This window comes from Salvia splendens, chromosome 1, assembly GCF_004379255.2.
Source record: "Salvia splendens isolate huo1 chromosome 1, SspV2, whole genome shotgun sequence".
Classification (NCBI taxonomy): domain Eukaryota; kingdom Viridiplantae; phylum Streptophyta; class Magnoliopsida; order Lamiales; family Lamiaceae; genus Salvia; species Salvia splendens.
This window is the reverse complement of record NC_056032.1, coordinates 13,053,195-13,073,894: the sequence shown is the minus strand read 5'-3', so window position 1 is coordinate 13,073,894 and position 20,700 is coordinate 13,053,195. Positions and strand designations below refer to the sequence as shown.

Below are 20,700 nucleotides of genomic sequence, written 5' to 3'. Positions count from 1 at the left end.
TGTGATTGGGTTTTCACAGAGTTGATGACTATATAGCTTTTTGATTTGTACTTATTTGAAAGGGTTGGGTTGGGTTGGGTTGGGTTGGGTGTCTCAACAATACATGATGATGGGCCATAATTAGTTTGCATTGCACTCTTGAATGATGGTTACCACTTTCTTCGAATCTTGTTTGTCACAAATGTTCTTGAGCAGTGAATTCCTTCCAATTTAATACGGATTTTCTGACTTCTTTCATACTCTTACTTTTAACAAACATGGCATCGAATTAATGATTCACAGAAGATTTTGTTCGATTCATTTTTTTTGGACGCCATTTTACAATAATTCATGCACTTATTAATATCAGTCAATGCTTTAGAACTCAAATGTAATTTGATATTGTATATGAGTCATTTTAAATGAACTTTTTACTTCAAATCTGAAATAAATGTGAAAGATGATAGTTTCTTTCATAACTACTGCTTTTCAAAGAGAATGAATTAGTCATGACTCATGAATGCTAAACTAAATAGGCAGTATATATATCAGAGGGAAAAAAAAGGCAAAAGATATATAATTCTCAACTTTCATAGAACTAAACTTGATTCTCTGATAAAAATTAAAATTTCAGCTGCAACAATTCATTCTACACAAAGAAATCTGCTACTGCTATACCTTAATAGTAAGAAGTTTCTTCCTCAACTTAGCCAATTCCCTATCATTCAATCCAAAGACCTTCTCCAAAAGCTCTTCTTTAATGGCCGATCCAAACACAGCAGATGGGATTCTCACCAAACCAGGATTCTGGCTGTTGAAGCTCCCAATGATGGTGGCCTGTGCCTCGCCTACATTCATCTGGAAATGCAGCAAACCTTTAGGAAACACCATGACCTCTCCCTTGTCAAGAACCTTAGCAAATACGCGGTTCTCTGAATCCACAAAGCCCGAATAGATTCTTCCCTCCACCACGAATGCTACCTCAGTTGCTCGTGGATGATAGTGTGGCACGTTGATGCCACCGGGCTCAAAGTCTGCACGGACAAGGGACATGCCTAATGTGTTGAGACCAGGGAAGGCGCTTGCACTAACTGGGATGGACGAGAATCCCGTCTTGCTCGCGTCTCCTGAAACTTTTATGCCAGAGTATACGAAGTCATCAACCGTGACAAGGGATGAGTTCTTGCAGGAGACAAAGAGGGGCAAGAGTTCGGGTCTGGGGATGCAGAAATCTTGCAGTGGATCTGAATCAGAAGCTGAGACTAGGAGGCATGTGTACAGGAGAAGAGCAAGCATTGCTGTTATTTTTAACAACATTTTTTTTATCAAAGAATGAAAATGGAAAAACAAGGATTGATTTTGGGTAGCGAATCTGAAAATATCAGAATGGGTTTGAGACTAAATTCTTGAACCTGAAATTATTGTCAGTTTCTTAAGACCAACTCCATATGCAGAGGTTTGTGACATATTTATTGACTTTAACAATGAAAAGGTTGTTATCTTTATTCTTAAGATACCAACACTCCAAATAGAAAAGGGTCTACAATGAGAGGGAGAGACAGAGAGTAGTTTGCTTCACGACAAAGATACACAAGGTGGCAACCAACAGCTACCACTTGTGCTATTGCTCATGCTCTTTTTTATGGCTAGATAACGCCCGACTTTTCCCTATTCCTTTAAGTTGCTTTTGGATTACTGTCGAATTTCTTTTTTTAGCCAACTATCGTTCCGTTTTATTTTGAGAGCCTATGGAATATTTTTTTTTTAAGAAGCCAAAATATTAAATAAAGATTCTATAGAGATTTTCCTGCTCCGTGGTGAGATATTCACCCTCCGTGATCTGCAAATAAATATTAGATAAATTCAAATTTATCCAACACATATAAAAAAAAAAGAGAAAAGAAAGCAGATTATAAAATTCTCTCATTCCCCACGTTGGAGAAAAAACGTTCCCCTCTCTCCCTAAAATCTCTCCCACATCTTTAACCACCTCTCTCCCTAATTTAATCACCAAATTAGTTCATTCTTCTTCATATTCACTCTCTGCAATCAAGAAACCAGACGTCCTCTTTCAACTTCTATTCAAGGTAAACTCTACTGAATTTCTTCCTCTACTTTACATGATTTGAAATTCAAGTCAACTTATTCAATTATTCCGGTCAGAAATTGAGAACTAAGGAGAGGGAGTTCCTGTTCCGTCCAGTTGCAAATCTGCAAATTTAAGGTATACACCTCTCCCACCCAAATTTCCAATGGCATACTACTGCATCCATATATATTTCCCCTACTGTTGCCACAATCTGCGATATATCTCCTAATCGAATGAATCGAAGCAAACTAAACTAAAGAAACAAGCTTTAACTCACGAAACCAAATTAAGAACTTAACTCAGCGGGGTGAAATCGGGGCGGAATCGGGGCTGCACGACCACCGACGGAGCAGCGGCTCCCGGCGGCGGCAGCAGCCTGACCCGGCGGACCGCAGCGGCTGGCGAAGCTACAGCAGCGCCGTTAACTCCGTCGAGCAGTAGCCGGCGGCTTTGTGCAGCGGCGTCGGAGCTACTGATGCGGCGAAGGTTGGACAACGGCAACGACGAATCAGCGACGGCGACGGTGGGTACGCGACAGCAGCGGCGGCTGGCGGCGTGGAGTGAATCGGAGATTCAACGGTTTCTGTTTTGGGGCTTTCTCTTTAATTGGGAGTTTTCGTTTTCTTGTGAGAAAAATCGAAAGAGAGGGAGGTGAAGTTGGAACTTCGTTTCGTCAGTAGCTGCAAGTTGGAGAAGAATACAGTAGAGAGAGAGGGAGGGAAGCCGACGTTTTGTTTAGAGAAGGAGAGTTGATATGTTTTGTTACTTTTGCAGTAAGGTGGATAAATTGTTGTTGGTGTATGTGGGGCCATTAGGGAGGGAGTATACGTGTAAAAAAAAAAGGATTTCTTGGGCCTGCCCTTTGTTTTTAAAAGCTAATTGGACAACATTAATAAATTGGATGTTTTGTTAGTTGGGCTCCCTTATATTTTTGGGTTTGGGGCTTTAAAATTTTAATTTGAAAATATTAAGTCTTGGGCTTTTAAATAAATCCTTGGGCCGATAATTAATAGTGGCGAATTATTTAATTAATTCCTGAATATTTCAACGAATGAATAATTATATCCTAAGTCCGAAATAAATATAGATCGAGGAGAAAAATGCTTGCGATAATTTAATTACTTTTTATTATTTGGAAATTTTTATTTCGATATCGTGGAGAAAAATACGAGGAGCTAACGGAGGAATTAAGGGTGTAAGCGGCCGCCGAATAATCAAAAATCGAGATAAAAGACTTCGCTTAGGATGCATGCATTTTATTGATTTGATTGGAAAGTATGTTGATATATGTATTATTTAAATTCTAAAGGTGAGATTTCGCAAGGGAATCGAGATACCAAAGGGAAGGAAGTGTAGAGAATTAAGCAAACGAGGTGAGCTTTCTTTTAAATAAGGGCAATGCCATAAGTATATTTTTATGTGAAAATAATATGAATATTTGTCATGCCGTGTTTTGTTTTATTCTATGGAACCTATCTGATGTGGCTTTTGCCATCAATGGATAATCGAATTCGGGTCTGTCTAGGGAGTGAGTCCCTATTCAGGCTAGTGTACACCTATGGAGATCGTGAGCCGTCTTTTGGGTCGGCCGGTCTAGTGACTTGGAATGTGGCCACGTTCCTTGTCATCAATGGATCAGATATGGGAGATAGCTATGGGAAAATGGTTGATCAACCGAATTTTACAATGGAAATGATTTTAGTGTCTTGGGCGATTTCTAAAGTTAAAACCCCAAGGTCACTCAATGGTGGCATGATAAATACTTTTTATAAAATGTTTTCGGCATGAGTCCACTGAGTGCATCAAGTACTCAGCCCTGCTTTTCTTTTAAAAAATTGCAGGTTGAGGGTGACGGGTGCGGTGGGTGTTGAGCAAGACCGTTGAAGAAAGTTAAGTGTGTAGAATGTGTCATGTCTTCACACGTGGCATATTCCTTCTCTCGAAATGCTTCCGCTAAGTAGTTGTCTTTCTTTTGAGTTCTTGTATCGCTAAATATTGTTTCTTTTGAGTTGTTGATTGTTGAGATACTCTGATTTTATTCGAGCTATTCCCATTTGTTTCGGGCTATGGTTGAGTTGTGTTGATTTCCCCTTTCTTCCCCGCTTCTTTAACCCTCCCCTAGTCGCGATCAACCGTGTTTTCTATCCTTAGAAAATGCGGGCGTGACAAAGTGGTATCAGAGCAATTTTTTCTTTCCGCTCTGGACCCGAGAGTCTTTTTCTGACTTAGTCTAGACTTGTTTCGCTAGACTAAAATAATAGTGATAATAATAATAATGATAATAATAATTATGCATTGAAGGCTCAACATCCCGCTTCGCCGCGCTCAATCAAGAAAGGGGTAATTTAATTTTATGAAAAAAATTTTATGAGAAAGTTTTCAGGAAAGGAGAAGAGAAGCTATGGTTAGGAAAAACAAAGTATGTTTTACAATGGATATATGAGCTATGTTTATTAAAACAAAGTATGTTTTACAATGGGATAGAAGAGCTATGGTTATTAAAACAAAGTATGTTTTACAATGGGATATAGGAGCTATGGTTATGAAAACAAAGTATGTTTTACAATGGGATAGATGAGCTATGGTTATATGAAAATATATGTGTGTGTGTGTGTTTCGCGATATGTTATGCAATGGGGTGACTTATCTGTTATGAAAAGATTTGATCAATAGAAAATGTTGTGTTTATGAATTGTTCAAAAAAAATTTTGAGTTTCGAGAAAAATAGTTTTTAACTTTTTCGTTTGGAAACTTGAGCTATGGAAGTGCGATGATATTTACGTTATGAGGTGCAAGGTATGATGCGTTATTCTATGGAATGTCTTATACGAAGCATGAAAGTTGATGTGAAAGTACGTTTAGTTTTGAGTCAAAACTTTTACTTTAAAAGTGAGATGTGGAAATTTTTGAGGAATGTGTGAAAGAGGTTGAAGAAAGCTTTTGTGTCAAAATTTTATGAATGCAAATGTGAAGTGCGAAAGTGTTTAGCTATGAGATGTGAAAATGTTGTGTGTTTATCTTGTGGTATGGATGACGTTAATTGTGGTAGATGTTGAGATGAGAGATGATGAAGTATGTGGCGAACATAGAGTGCTTATGTTGTAGGCTAGATTGAATACACGCGAACCGTAGTTTTAAGTTGAGATAATCTATCACTTTCCCGAGTGACGAAAACGAACGAGAATCTGAAAGTTTGGGGTGAACCCCTAATTTGTCAAGGCACGACGAGACAAGGAGATCGAGAGTGCGAATGGAGTCAATGGACAATGGAACTTTTTCCAGCGCGAAACGTTGGAGCAAGCTTGATGTGTGAACTATTTTACTATTTCCTACGTTTTCCCTGAATGATAAGAACAAAAAGAATACGAGGAAGATTTCAAGAAGTGGAAGATAGCGAAGACGTAATGAAGTTCAAACGCAAAAGAGGGTGCAAGACAAGGAGGGATGATGCGAAGTGCACGATTTAATTTAATATAGTCTAATCTCGCGTAATTTATTAAAAGTGGCAATACGATGGAGATAACCTTCGTAGCAGGCAGAGAAGCACGCGGATTATTACAATGTTTTGCTAGAATGACGTTTACGACATGCCAGAGGTATTACGTTTATACGACTTTTAACTACAATGTTAATTAAACGACATGAGGAAGCTGCTTGGAAGACAAGATGATGGAGAAATTCTTTATTCGAAGGACGCAAGCAAATTTCGGGACGAAATTTTTGTTAAGATGGGTAGATTGTAACGCCCGACTTTTCCCTATTCCTTTAAGTTGCTTTTGGATTACTGTCGAATTTCTTTTTTTAGCCAACTATCGTTCCGTTTTATTTTGAGAGCCTATGGAATATTTTTTTTTAAGAAGCCAAAATATTAAATAAAGATTCTATAGAGATTTTCCTGCTCCGTGGTGAGATATTCACCCTCCGTGATCTGCAAATAAATATTAGATAAATTCAAATTTATCCAACACATATAAAAAAAAAAGAGAAAAGAAAGCAGATTATAAAATTCTCTCATTCCCCACGTTGGAGAAAAAACGTTCCCCTCTCTCCCTAAAATCTCTCCCACATCTTTAACCACCTCTCTCCCTAATTTAATCACCAAATTAGTTCATTCTTCTTCATATTCACTCTCTGCAATCAAGAAACCAGACGTCCTCTTTCAACTTCTATTCAAGGTAAACTCTACTGAATTTCTTCCTCTACTTTACATGATTTGAAATTCAAGTCAACTTATTCAATTATTCCGGTCAGAAATTGAGAACTAAGGAGAGGGAGTTCCTGTTCCGTCCAGTTGCAAATCTGCAAATTTAAGGTATACACCTCTCCCACCCAAATTTCCAATGGCATACTACTGCATCCATATATATTTCCCCTACTGTTGCCACAATCTGCGATATATCTCCTAATCGAATGAATCGAAGCAAACTAAACTAAAGAAACAAGCTTTAACTCACGAAACCAAATTAAGAACTTAACTCAGCGGGGTGAAATCGGGGCGGAATCGGGGCTGCACGACCACCGACGGAGCAGCGGCTCCCGGCGGCGGCAGCAGCCTGACCCGGCGGACCGCAGCGGCTGGCGAAGCTACAGCAGCGCCGTTAACTCCGTCGAGCAGTAGCCGGCGGCTTTGTGCAGCGGCGTCGGAGCTACTGATGCGGCGAAGGTTGGACAACGGCAACGACGAATCAGCGACGGCGACGGTGGGTACGCGACAGCAGCGGCGGCTGGCGGCGTGGAGTGAATCGGAGATTCAACGGTTTCTGTTTTGGGGCTTTCTCTTTAATTGGGAGTTTTCGTTTTCTTGTGAGAAAAATCGAAAGAGAGGGAGGTGAAGTTGGAACTTCGTTTCGTCAGTAGCTGCAAGTTGGAGAAGAATACAGTAGAGAGAGAGGGAGGGAAGCCGACGTTTTGTTTAGAGAAGGAGAGTTGATATGTTTTGTTACTTTTGCAGTAAGGTGGATAAATTGTTGTTGGTGTATGTGGGGCCATTAGGGAGGGAGTATACGTGTAAAAAAAAAAGGATTTCTTGGGCCTGCCCTTTGTTTTTAAAAGCTAATTGGACAACATTAATAAATTGGATGTTTTGTTAGTTGGGCTCCCTTATATTTTTGGGTTTGGGGCTTTAAAATTTTAATTTGAAAATATTAAGTCTTGGGCTTTTAAATAAATCCTTGGGCCGATAATTAATAGTGGCGAATTATTTAATTAATTCCTGAATATTTCAACGAATGAATAATTATATCCTAAGTCCGAAATAAATATAGATCGAGGAGAAAAATGCTTGCGATAATTTAATTACTTTTTATTATTTTGGAAATTTTTATTTCGATATCGTGGAGAAAAATACGAGGAGCTAACGGAGGAATTAAGGGTGTAAGCGGCCGCCGAATAATCAAAAATCGAGATAAAAGACTTCGCTTAGGATGCATGCATTTTATTGATTTGATTGGAAAGTATGTTGATATATGTATTATTTAAATTCTAAAGGTGAGATTTCGCAAGGGAATCGAGATACCAAAGGGAAGGAAGTGTAGAGAATTAAGCAAACGAGGTGAGCTTTCTTTTAAATAAGGGCAATGCCATAAGTATATTTTTATGTGAAAATAATATGAATATTTGTCATGCCGTGTTTTGTTTTATTCTATGGAACCTATCTGATGTGGCTTTTGCCATCAATGGATAATCGAATTCGGGTCTGTCTAGGGAGTGAGTCCCTATTCAGGCTAGTGTACACCTATGGAGATCGTGAGCCGTCTTTTGGGTCGGCCGGTCTAGTGACTTGGAATGTGGCCACGTTCCTTGTCATCAATGGATCAGATATGGGAGATAGCTATGGGAAAATGGTTGATCAACCGAATTTTACAATGGAAATGATTTTAGTGTCTTGGGCGATTTCTAAAGTTAAAACCCCAAGGTCACTCAATGGTGGCATGATAAATACTTTTTATAAAATGTTTTCGGCATGAGTCCACTGAGTGCATCAAGTACTCAGCCCTGCTTTTCTTTTAAAAAATTGCAGGTTGAGGGTGACGGGTGCGGTGGGTGTTGAGCAAGACCGTTGAAGAAAGTTAAGTGTGTAGAATGTGTCATGTCTTCACACGTGGCATATTCCTTCTCTCGAAATGCTTCCGCTAAGTAGTTGTCTTTCTTTTGAGTTCTTGTATCGCTAAATATTGTTTCTTTTGAGTTGTTGATTGTTGAGATACTCTGATTTTATTCGAGCTATTCCCATTTGTTTCGGGCTATGGTTGAGTTGTGTTGATTTCCCCTTTCTTCCCCGCTTCTTTAACCCTCCCCTAGTCGCGATCAACCGTGTTTTCTATCCTTAGAAAATGCGGGCGTGACAAAGTGGTATCAGAGCAATTTTTTCTTTCCGCTCTGGACCCGAGAGTCTTTTTCTGACTTAGTCTAGACTTGTTTCGCTAGACTAAAATAATAGTGATAATAATAATAATGATAATAATAATTATGCATTGAAGGCTCAACATCCCGCTTCGCCGCGCTCAATCAAGAAAGGGGTAATTTAATTTTATGAAAAAAATTTTATGAGAAAGTTTTCAGGAAAGGAGAAGAGAAGCTATGGTTAGGAAAAACAAAGTATGTTTTACAATGGATATATGAGCTATGTTTATTAAAACAAAGTATGTTTTACAATGGGATAGAAGAGCTATGGTTATTAAAACAAAGTATGTTTTACAATGGGATATAGGAGCTATGGTTATGAAAACAAAGTATGTTTTACAATGGGATAGATGAGCTATGGTTATATGAAAATATATGTGTGTGTGTGTGTTTCGCGATATGTTATGCAATGGGGTGACTTATCTGTTATGAAAAGATTTGATCAATAGAAAATGTTGTGTTTATGAATTGTTCAAAAAAAATTTTGAGTTTCGAGAAAAATAGTTTTTAACTTTTTCGTTTGGAAACTTGAGCTATGGAAGTGCGATGATATTTACGTTATGAGGTGCAAGGTATGATGCGTTATTCTATGGAATGTCTTATACGAAGCATGAAAGTTGATGTGAAAGTACGTTTAGTTTTGAGTCAAAACTTTTACTTTAAAAGTGAGATGTGGAAATTTTTGAGGAATGTGTGAAAGAGGTTGAAGAAAGCTTTTGTGTCAAAATTTTATGAATGCAAATGTGAAGTGCGAAAGTGTTTAGCTATGAGATGTGAAAATGTTGTGTGTTTATCTTGTGGTATGGATGACGTTAATTGTGGTAGATGTTGAGATGAGAGATGATGAAGTATGTGGCGAACATAGAGTGCTTATGTTGTAGGCTAGATTGAATACACGCGAACCGTAGTTTTAAGTTGAGATAATCTATCACTTTCCCGAGTGACGAAAACGAACGAGAATCTGAAAGTTTGGGGTGAACCCCTAATTTGTCAAGGCACGACGAGACAAGGAGATCGAGAGTGCGAATGGAGTCAATGGACAATGGAACTTTTTCCAGCGCGAAACGTTGGAGCAAGCTTGATGTGTGAACTATTTTACTATTTCCTACGTTTTCCCTGAATGATAAGAACAAAAAGAATACGAGGAAGATTTCAAGAAGTGGAAGATAGCGAAGACGTAATGAAGTTCAAACGCAAAAGAGGGTGCAAGACAAGGAGGGATGATGCGAAGTGCACGATTTAATTTAATATAGTCTAATCTCGCGTAATTTATTAAAAGTGGCAATACGATGGAGATAACCTTCGTAGCAGGCAGAGAAGCACGCGGATTATTACAATGTTTTGCTAGAATGACGTTTACGACATGCCAGAGGTATTACGTTTATACGACTTTTAACTACAATGTTAATTAAACGACATGAGGAAGCTGCTTGGAAGACAAGATGATGGAGAAATTCTTTATTCGAAGGACGCAAGCAAATTTCGGGACGAAATTTTTGTTAAGATGGGTAGATTGTAACGCCCGACTTTTCCCTATTCCTTTAAGTTGCTTTTGGATTACTGTCGAATTTCTTTTTTTAGCCAACTATCGTTCCGTTTTATTTTGAGAGCCTATGGAATATTTTTTTTTTAAGAAGCCAAAATATTAAATAAAGATTCTATAGAGATTTTCCTGCTCCGTGGTGAGATATTCACCCTCCGTGATCTGCAAATAAATATTAGATAAATTCAAATTTATCCAACACATATAAAAAAAAAAGAGAAAAGAAAGCAGATTATAAAATTCTCTCATTCCCCACGTTGGAGAAAAAACGTTCCCCTCTCTCCCTAAAATCTCTCCCACATCTTTAACCACCTCTCTCCCTAATTTAATCACCAAATTAGTTCATTCTTCTTCATATTCACTCTCTGCAATCAAGAAACCAGACGTCCTCTTTCAACTTCTATTCAAGGTAAACTCTACTGAATTTCTTCCTCTACTTTACATGATTTGAAATTCAAGTCAACTTATTCAATTATTCCGGTCAGAAATTGAGAACTAAGGAGAGGGAGTTCCTGTTCCGTCCAGTTGCAAATCTGCAAATTTAAGGTATACACCTCTCCCACCCAAATTTCCAATGGCATACTACTGCATCCATATATATTTCCCCTACTGTTGCCACAATCTGCGATATATCTCCTAATCGAATGAATCGAAGCAAACTAAACTAAAGAAACAAGCTTTAACTCACGAAACCAAATTAAGAACTTAACTCAGCGGGGTGAAATCGGGGCGGAATCGGGGCTGCACGACCACCGACGGAGCAGCGGCTCCCGGCGGCGGCAGCAGCCTGACCCGGCGGACCGCAGCGGCTGGCGAAGCTACAGCAGCGCCGTTAACTCCGTCGAGCAGTAGCCGGCGGCTTTGTGCAGCGGCGTCGGAGCTACTGATGCGGCGAAGGTTGGACAACGGCAACGACGAATCAGCGACGGCGACGGTGGGTACGCGACAGCAGCGGCGGCTGGCGGCGTGGAGTGAATCGGAGATTCAACGGTTTCTGTTTTGGGGCTTTCTCTTTAATTGGGAGTTTTCGTTTTCTTGTGAGAAAAATCGAAAGAGAGGGAGGTGAAGTTGGAACTTCGTTTCGTCAGTAGCTGCAAGTTGGAGAAGAATACAGTAGAGAGAGAGGGAGGGAAGCCGACGTTTTGTTTAGAGAAGGAGAGTTGATATGTTTTGTTACTTTTGCAGTAAGGTGGATAAATTGTTGTTGGTGTATGTGGGGCCATTAGGGAGGGAGTATACGTGTAAAAAAAAAAGGATTTCTTGGGCCTGCCCTTTGTTTTTAAAAGCTAATTGGACAACATTAATAAATTGGATGTTTTGTTAGTTGGGCTCCCTTATATTTTTGGGTTTGGGGCTTTAAAATTTTAATTTGAAAATATTAAGTCTTGGGCTTTTAAATAAATCCTTGGGCCGATAATTAATAGTGGCGAATTATTTAATTAATTCCTGAATATTTCAACGAATGAATAATTATATCCTAAGTCCGAAATAAATATAGATCGAGGAGAAAAATGCTTGCGATAATTTAATTACTTTTTATTATTTTGGAAATTTTTATTTCGATATCGTGGAGAAAAATACGAGGAGCTAACGGAGGAATTAAGGGTGTAAGCGGCCGCCGAATAATCAAAAATCGAGATAAAAGACTTCGCTTAGGATGCATGCATTTTATTGATTTGATTGGAAAGTATGTTGATATATGTATTATTTAAATTCTAAAGGTGAGATTTCGCAAGGGAATCGAGATACCAAAGGGAAGGAAGTGTAGAGAATTAAGCAAACGAGGTGAGCTTTCTTTTAAATAAGGGCAATGCCATAAGTATATTTTTATGTGAAAATAATATGAATATTTGTCATGCCGTGTTTTGTTTTATTCTATGGAACCTATCTGATGTGGCTTTTGCCATCAATGGATAATCGAATTCGGGTCTGTCTAGGGAGTGAGTCCCTATTCAGGCTAGTGTACACCTATGGAGATCGTGAGCCGTCTTTTGGGTCGGCCGGTCTAGTGACTTGGAATGTGGCCACGTTCCTTGTCATCAATGGATCAGATATGGGAGATAGCTATGGGAAAATGGTTGATCAACCGAATTTTACAATGGAAATGATTTTAGTGTCTTGGGCGATTTCTAAAGTTAAAACCCCAAGGTCACTCAATGGTGGCATGATAAATACTTTTTATAAAATGTTTTCGGCATGAGTCCACTGAGTGCATCAAGTACTCAGCCCTGCTTTTCTTTTAAAAAATTGCAGGTTGAGGGTGACGGGTGCGGTGGGTGTTGAGCAAGACCGTTGAAGAAAGTTAAGTGTGTAGAATGTGTCATGTCTTCACACGTGGCATATTCCTTCTCTCGAAATGCTTCCGCTAAGTAGTTGTCTTTCTTTTGAGTTCTTGTATCGCTAAATATTGTTTCTTTTGAGTTGTTGATTGTTGAGATACTCTGATTTTATTCGAGCTATTCCCATTTGTTTCGGGCTATGGTTGAGTTGTGTTGATTTCCCCTTTCTTCCCCGCTTCTTTAACCCTCCCCTAGTCGCGATCAACCGTGTTTTCTATCCTTAGAAAATGCGGGCGTGACATGAGTGCCAGATTACTCAGCCTTTACGTTGTTTATTGTTCATTATCTGTACCTTTTTAAGCAAAATATGTGTATATTCTCACCCCCAATGGACCACAAGTCATTATCTGGCTGTGTGAGAGAGAGAGAGTGAGAGCATTCCTTCATTCATCTTAAACTTAGGGACACAGAATATATAAAATCATAAACTGAAGAAGCCTTGAGAAGAGAATAACTGTTAATTTGTGTCGACAAATTCGACTTGTTGCCGCATTACAGGTTCACATAAGGTTGATAACAATGCAAAGTTACATAGATTGTTTATGAAGGAACTCTTTTCCTCCCATTACAGTAGCAGTTCGAATATAATCATCTTTGGAGAAACGAGGTTTACATGCAGTCTTGATGAGTATTTTCTTGCATACAGAGTTGCAGCTGGAGATAATGTACAGTCGAAAAGCAGTTCCTCTAATAGCTATCATCTTCCGTCTCTGGCGTCCGCAGGTAGTAACGCAAGCAATTCACAAGAACCTGCAATCAAGAAGCACATATGAGAGAGAGAGAGACGGAAACAGCCAATCGTGATTCATGGCTTCATTCTACTAGTAGTAATATGAAAATTTTTGAAAAGAATCAGGAGTATGAAAATATGTGTTTCATGGGAGAGCATGGAAGGTCAAGGGAGTAAAAACAATCACGTTCGAGTACCTGAGATAAGGAACTGTTCAATGCAGCCCCTCCATAACTGACATGAAACGAGTCCTTGGCCACCAGCCCCTGAATGGTCGCATACATTGTGTTAGTCAAACGATACTAGTGGAAACAGTAGGTGAGAAAGATGTGAAATGCAACAAGTGAAACATTACCTCTGTTTCTATCTCTGCAGATTCAACGTTTACATTGATATCGTTCATGATTTTCATCATCTCCAGCAGGAGCCCTGGACGATCTGCTGTCTCTATGCAGAGCAAGCTGAAATTGTGACAGAAATAAAGCATGACTACACATTATTTACATTATGAGGGATTCGAATAATAATTTGTGAAGCAAATATTCCTAATCAGGAATAATTCAGAGAATTCCATAATATAAAACCAGTGATGGGAAGATGCCATGTTAATTGGTTGAAACAATACCTTCTCCGAGGTCCATCGGCCTTAAGCTGTATGTGAGTTGCGATATTGACAGGAACCTGCACTTAGAAAATAATATATTGTTGCGAATTAGATTGGCAAATTAGTTTCAACATCTGTAAATCAATTCAAACTCAACTATACAAACAACCTGTGAGCTCTCCAGCCTCAGGGAAATAGATTTTACAAAGAAAAACTAAACATCAGATGATAAAATAATTGCACACATTTTAAAGTCAAGATATGTAATTAAAACAGATTTGGGAAATAGCCTCTTATAAAAATATAAGATAAAAAACAGAAATTTATTTGATCACACCTTTTCTTCTGGTGACGTTATTCCAAAAACTTCACCTAGAGCAAGCCGTTCGCTGGACTCCTAAAATATCACATAAGCTACAAAATTAAGCAGTTCAAATATCCACTAATAAATGTTGCAGAGGAGAAAATCATGATTATGACATATGAGTTAATTAAATTAATTTTTTACATTTAAATTTTAAGCACATTGAGATGTAAATTAGTTGAAAAAATTTTAGTATTTCAAGTTCAGCTTGAAGAGATTGTCGTTATTATGAGGTTTTTCCATAGGCTATCACTAATAACAGGTCCAGACACAGCATAAGCGCTACAATGAAATCTGCAATATTGAGAATTGTGTGAGCTAAATTTATACAAACAAACATACTGGATGATATTTTAGTAAGTTGTTGAGAATTGTCAGACGAATCCCTTCCAAGAGATCAGGGTCTTCCACTTTACGCCCCGATGCCCTGCAGAGAACATTGCTTACATGTGGCATTCAGATTTTAACAAATAAAGGCTAAAACATCCTATTATTCCCAGTGTTGAAACCTTATATTTTTAATGAGGAACAAATAGATGTCACTCAAGTAACAATGTCAAAAGTCCACTGATTCAGACAAGCATGATAAAGTAAGAAGGATTATTTGTAAAGTTACCTCCCTTCTCACAGGAAACGTGAGATATAACTAAAGTCCAATTTATACAAAATAATATTGATGAAATATATAGATCTACATGTTCTCATTTTCAGTTAATCTCACGTCATGATGCCATTAGCTGACTAATATATTATAGTATTAAATCATTGTTGCCAAATTTATGGAACCATTAACAAAATATGAAGAACAAGATGACATGATATAGCAGATAACATGATATTTTAGCCACAAAGTAAGAACAAACAAGACAAAAGTGTTTCTCACAACCTTGTGATAAAAAATTTTGTTTGTTTGACTGAGTTCTCTGTTGTAACAGTTCCCTTCATAACATCCAAACCCAAGTCTTTCAGTGCCTTCATCTGTCATAAAAGAGGAATATTGGTGGATAAAGTAACCTCTCAACCGGGAAATATGACACGATAGAACCAAAGCACAATAAATGTATCGCGCGCACGTGATTAAGAAAAAAAGAAAATTGTATCAATTCATCATCAGCGGAAAGCTACACTGTCTGATAATCTTTTAATGCACACATCAAATAATAACAGTAAACTAAACCAGCAGAAATATCATTCAGGAACTAAAAGCACCAAAATATTTTTTTGGGAGAAAAGTGAGATTATTCTGAAGCAAGCGCAAAATAAGGCACATTCCTGTTGTCAACATTAATGCAACCCCCCCCCCCATCTCCCACGGCGCGCGCAAGAATAGGTAAAAGGATCATCTTGAGAGAATTGCATCATTTTTGGCAGTAATAATGTAATGACTGCATTATAGTCTTCTAGGGCTTCCCAAAACAATCAGAGCACTGTTAATGACACGGTATCATAATTGTTGTATAAAAATATAAAATATGAAACGACCTAACATAACCAATGTCTTCGGCGAAAAAAAGAAGACAACAATTCTGGATTAGGAGGTAACAGTGTAATAATGTAATGACTGCATTATAGTCTTCTAGGGCTTCCCAAAACAATCAGAGCACTGTTAATGACACGGTATCATAATTGTTGTATAAAAATATACAATATGAAACGACCTAACATAACCAATGTCTTCGGCGAAAAAAAGAAGACAACAATTCTGGATTAGGAGGTAACAGTGTCATATGCTGGGGAAAGATCATAGAAAGTTACAGTGAGAATAGAAGTCAATTTACCGTATCAAGTAGGGCACCGAGGCGATCTCCAAAACTGACTTGCACAATAGTTGCCTCAGGATCAGAATCTTGATCTATCAGAACAATAGGCATAGGAATAGAATCATTCTCCTCCAGAGATTTCTGCAATAGAAATTTCATTAATTTTTATGAGCTTAGGTATATGGACAGAAACTCAGCCAGTAAGAACGCACTTTCCATAACAAATTTTCAAATTAAGAGATGGAGAAGTAAAAATTCACAATTCAAATTTCAAGATCGAAACCTAAACAATGAATTTTCCACACAAAGGCTAGGCTTACCAGCGACATTGAACCAAATGACTCCACTCCATCAATAGAGGCACACATCAACGCCACATTCCTAGAGAAATTTTCAAACAATGCATCACACATCAATATCCAACATATAGCAAACATCCACTGTAAATTGCAAAAACATATCAAAGTTGACACATCCTAAACATCTAAAACAATTAAACAAGTCATCCACAGATGATATAATTAACAAAATCACATCGATGCTACTAACATCAAAGTCATCCATATACGCAATTCACCGATATAGCACTCAAACAAAATGCAGTTAATCACTCAAGACTCGATTTTTAGAAAGATATAAACCTAATTCGAGAAACCCAGATAACGAAAGACCCAGGCAGCACCAAAAAAGTGAAGTCTTGGGGTTACCTTTTCGTGGACAGATTAATTGGTGGTATGACTGAATAGTAAAAATTAGAATTTGGAGTCGGTGGACATAATCTGGGCGCGGAAGAGAAAGTCGGCGGAAGGGCCGCGACGGATGAGATGGGGATGGCTTTGGAGATCGCCATTTGGTTGGTGACGAATATTTTCCAGTGTGTGTTGTGTGTGTCAAAGTTGCAGTGGCAAGGAGGAAGAATTATTGAAGAGGATATTTTTGTTTTTTCTAAATTGGGTGATCTATGACGTCATCTGTCGACCCCACACTGAGGATGGTGATTGCGGCATAATCTGGTAGTTTGATTGTCTTTTGTCATTTCGGCTTGCCTCTTCAATCATGGGAATCAATTTGAAGGTTATGTTAAACGAAAGCGAGTCTTTGTCTCAAGTTCGTATGATGCTTCTAATGCGATTTGTTTTACCGCTGTAAGGCCATCCACAACGCTGTTCCTATACCGTTCCTATACCGTTCCTTAAACCACTATTTGAGGGCCCCACTGTACTTTTTTACTCCATTCCTTAACTAAGGAACGGAACCTGCAACCCTCCGTTCCTTAACCGTTCCTTAACCGTTCCTTAAATTACTATTCATTCAATTTCATTTTTTTTTATTTCCAACTCAATTCAATTAAAAAACACACTTTAATAAAAAACAAACACACTTGATTAAAAAACACACAACATTAAAAAAAATTACAACTACAACTTAAAAAAATAAAAACCACACAATTAAAATCCTAAAAAATAAAAACACACAATAAAAAACACACAATTAAACGTGGGAAAATTAAAAAAAAATGTTAAACGGATATAAAAAACGGTCATATGACCGTTTACACATTTTTAATTTTTTTTTTTTTTACAAAATTCGAATTTTTTTAAAAAAAATGATTTATTGCGTCATAATTAACGACGCCCACTCGCGGGTCGGCGAGTGGGCGTCATGCACGACGCAGGGGCGGCCACGTCTCGCAGGCAGCGGCGGCGCGCGTGGAGGAACAAGCCGTGCCGCGTCTCGCCGGCACGGCTCACGGCACGGAATGGGGACGGCCTGGGAACGGATTGGCGAGCCGCAACGCGTCGCGCCGGCGAACCGTTCCGCCGGAACGGAACCCGCGACGGCCACGGCCCGCGTTGCGGGTGCCCTAAGCGTAAATACTACTGTTTGTGAATAAGCTCAATTATCCATCAACATATATACTGGAATACTTGTGAGTGTTATTCCATATATACTCCAACTCCATATTAGTACTACCCAATCCGTCCCACAATAAAAATCATATTTTGTCATTTCGGTACATCCCACACTATGAGTCGTATTTTACTTTTATCGTAAATAGTAAGTAGACCTCACATTCCATCAACTTAGTTCATTCACATTTTATTATAAAACCAATATATAAGTGGGATCCAAATTCCACTAACTTATTCAACTCACTTTTATTTGCATTTCTTAAAACTCATGTCATAACTAAATAAAACTCCTATTGCAGGATAGAGGGAGTATGATATTGTATGTTTTGTACAAAATCCTCCCTATTTTGTTTTTAGGACACTCTAAAAGGCCTCATATAAATTATGGGATGATTTGAACTCTAGTAATCCTCCCCTCAAACCAAGAACAGGTCACCGTATATTAATTCTGATTTGGGACAGTTTGAACCTCAACAATCCTCCACGACCACGCACGCCTCAGACAGGGACGGAGCCAGGAATTCTACATGAGTGGGGCAAAAATATGCATAAAGATATTTTAATACATTAAGAAGGGGCAAAAATATGGTTATTTAAAAAAAATTAAAATTAACTATTAAAAATAGCATACATGAATTTTTTCTAGGTGGGGCATTTGCCCCTTGTGAAAGCCATATAAATCCGTCCCTGACCTCAGATCACCACATATCTTGATCAAGCTCACACAGAACACTGGAGAACGTGCATGCAATAGACCGAACCCCGAGCCACACAGGTACGTCAAACCTCGACTTCGATAACACTATGAGGGTTTGCCATTGCACACTCAAACTTCATATTAGCATGATATTGTCTACTTTGTACGCTCCCCATAAGACTTTATACTAATTAAGTGCACATTATTTTATTTTTCGACCATTATTAAATAAGATTATTAGTACTATAAAAAAACGAATAGTTTTAGTACTTGAGAACATGAACATGAGAAAATAAGGATTTGTTGTCCAAAGATATCAAGCTTTACGTGTAATACTGTAAAACAGTATGCATACTTGATTGGTACCATCAAAATGAGAGATTTCGAAATAAGGGATTAAATTTGCCGACCTTTTGTAATTAGGAATTCAATTTGCTGACCTTTCGTAATTTGGGATCGAGGCATGCGTATTCTTCAGATAAGGGATTTCTGATATTTTATCTTAATTATGTTCTTTTCTAATATTATTTCCCTCTAACCATTTATCAATTACCTAAATTACCCCCTTCAAATTTTTAATGGAGAACCTACAAAATTTGTCATCCTTGCTTGAGCTATGGCTTGGGCGCAATCATATCCGATCCATTGACCTTTGTGGACTAAAATGCATTAAGAAGCGTAGCCTTCAAAGTAATCGCTTAGAGTAACCACAATAAGGGAGCCGCGGCTCCCTATAACGAGTGCCACCAAAGGCCGCGGCCGGGGGGGGGGGGGTGCCCAGGGGATAGCCACGCCGGCGGCTCGGCCGCGGTGCTTGGGCACGAGCCGCGGCTCCCCTATTTTCGATTTTTTTATAAATATTTACAATTTTTTTATAAATACCTCATTCCACCATTTTTTACCTCACACACATTTTACACCATTCTCTACAATTTTTTTTAAAATTTTTGAAAAATACATTTTTTAATAATTATTATAGTCCGATAATTCTTATTCTACTTAAATTAAAATATACTACAAAAATGAAAAAAAATAATTCATTTAGTGGCTTGGGCTTGTCCACTATAGTGTGAACAAGTATTTTTGGTGGCCCGACCAAGTTTTGTGGCTTGGCTCAAGGCCAGGGGCTCTACTATTGTGGATAACATCCATGGCAGGACTTGAGGTAGCTACGTGGAGTTAATAATGCTACATTTTAAAGAAACTCCTTAAATTCAACTTCTTTTAAGGAAGGGTTTCCGCATTACTAGAGATGAATTCACATGCCCTGATTTGCAGGAATGTACTGCACTGGAAGAATTGTACCTGAGCCATAGTGGTATTACAAAAATGGAAGGCTTATCAACTCTAGTCAACCTCCGGGTCTTGGATGTGGCATCAAATAAGCTCACAGAAATAACTGACATTGTCAATTTGACAAGGTGGGGAAATCAATCCATTATATTCCAACACTTTGTTACTTTCTGATGTTTGGTTACCACCAGGTTGGAAGAAGCGTAAAAATTTGAAGGGCGTAATTTAGACAATTGATAAATGGTTAGAGGAAAATAATATTAAAAAGAACATAAATAAGATAAAATATCAGAAATCCCTTATTTTGAAGAATACGCATGCCTCGATACCAAATTACGAAAGGTCAGCGAATTGAATCCCTAATTACTAAAGATCAGCGAATTTAATCATTTATTTTGAAATTTCTCCATTAAGACCCCATTACTTTTAAGTAATCTAATTTTCTAAAATCATGAAACTATAAATACTTTATTCTGAAAATTTATCCAATCTACAAAATAATATTACAAAATCCTAATCTATGCACTATCCTACTTTTGACCCGAAAATTTTATCATCATGCTATATCCAATCCACGGTACAAAACGAGCCGTAAGTATATGCATGGCTGTTCAAACAGATCTCGAGTTTTGGGAAAAAAATGAATGCTCACCCAGTGGCGGATCCACATGGAAACAAAGGGGTACAACTGTACCCCTAAAACAATTTCGCGTAGGTGGTGTAGTGGTATTTATCTCTGCCTCTCACCCTGGAGGCCAGGGTTCGATTCTCATCACCGCGCCTTCTTCATTTTCCTACATATTTGTATCTTCAAATATTGCATTTTTTATATATTTACTTGTCTTTTTAAATATTCTAAAATGCTTTTGAAAGTGGAAATCTATCTAATGCATAGTATATATTTATTTTTTCTGTTTTAAAATATTCAATTGGATTCAAAACCGACACAACTCACATCATTCATTTTTCTGTTTTTCTCAAAAAATA

At 38.1% G+C, this 20,700-nt stretch overlaps 2 protein-coding genes and 5 long non-coding RNA genes across 11 annotated transcripts; 3 read left to right on the top strand and 4 right to left on the bottom strand.

Annotated features, from left to right (window-relative positions):
* Positions 1-552: 552 nt before the first annotated feature.
* LOC121743023 (germin-like protein subfamily 3 member 2) lies at positions 553-1,314 on the bottom strand. Its single transcript, XM_042136201.1, has one exon. The coding sequence runs from the start codon at positions 1,294-1,296 to the stop codon at positions 652-654; it is 645 nt and encodes a 214-aa protein (XP_041992135.1). The 5' UTR covers positions 1,297-1,314; the 3' UTR covers positions 553-651.
* Positions 1,315-1,812: 498 nt separating this feature from the next.
* On the top strand, positions 1,813-3,966 carry LOC121743029. 2 transcript variants are annotated; one of them, XR_006038198.1, is made up of 4 exons: positions 1,813-2,066; positions 2,143-2,203; positions 3,378-3,441; positions 3,910-3,966. It is a non-coding gene; the product is annotated as an uncharacterized LOC121743029 (long non-coding RNA). The 2 variants fall into 2 exon arrangements; XR_006038197.1 differs by lacking the exon at positions 3,910-3,966 and having other exon boundaries at positions 3,378-3,541.
* A 478-nt stretch (positions 3,967-4,444) lies between these two features.
* On the bottom strand, positions 4,445-7,309 carry LOC121743050. The gene is made up of 2 exons (XR_006038201.1): positions 6,545-7,309; positions 4,445-5,996 (listed from the first exon to the last, which is right to left on the bottom strand). It is a non-coding gene; the product is annotated as an uncharacterized LOC121743050 (long non-coding RNA).
* On the top strand, positions 5,990-8,144 carry LOC121743040. 2 transcript variants are annotated; one of them, XR_006038200.1, is made up of 4 exons: positions 5,990-6,243; positions 6,320-6,380; positions 7,556-7,619; positions 8,088-8,144. It is a non-coding gene; the product is annotated as an uncharacterized LOC121743040 (long non-coding RNA). The 2 variants fall into 2 exon arrangements; XR_006038199.1 differs by lacking the exon at positions 8,088-8,144 and having other exon boundaries at positions 7,556-7,719.
* Positions 8,145-8,571: 427 nt separating this feature from the next.
* LOC121743017 lies at positions 8,572-11,488 on the bottom strand. The gene is made up of 2 exons (XR_006038192.1): positions 10,724-11,488; positions 8,572-10,175 (listed from the first exon to the last, which is right to left on the bottom strand). It is a non-coding gene; the product is annotated as an uncharacterized LOC121743017 (long non-coding RNA).
* LOC121743007 lies at positions 10,169-12,323 on the top strand. 2 transcript variants are annotated; one of them, XR_006038191.1, is made up of 4 exons: positions 10,169-10,422; positions 10,499-10,559; positions 11,735-11,798; positions 12,267-12,323. It is a non-coding gene; the product is annotated as an uncharacterized LOC121743007 (long non-coding RNA). The 2 variants fall into 2 exon arrangements; XR_006038190.1 differs by lacking the exon at positions 12,267-12,323 and having other exon boundaries at positions 11,735-11,898.
* Positions 12,324-12,791: 468 nt separating this feature from the next.
* On the bottom strand, positions 12,792-16,735 carry LOC121742994 (ACT domain-containing protein ACR12-like). Of its 2 annotated transcripts, XM_042136162.1 has the most exons (10): positions 16,518-16,733; positions 16,131-16,191; positions 15,829-15,951; positions 14,937-15,028; positions 14,393-14,477; positions 14,024-14,083; positions 13,708-13,763; positions 13,438-13,543; positions 13,280-13,348; positions 12,792-13,102 (listed from the first exon to the last, which is right to left on the bottom strand). In XM_042136162.1, exons 1-10 carry the CDS (start codon positions 16,658-16,660, stop codon positions 13,040-13,042), a joined length of 858 nt encoding a protein of 285 aa, XP_041992096.1. In that variant the 5' UTR covers positions 16,661-16,733; the 3' UTR covers positions 12,792-13,039. The 2 variants fall into 2 exon arrangements, with proteins under 2 accessions (XP_041992096.1, XP_041992104.1); XM_042136170.1 differs by lacking the exon at positions 14,024-14,083 and having other exon boundaries at positions 16,518-16,735.
* Between the last annotated feature and the right edge of the window lie 3,965 nt (positions 16,736-20,700).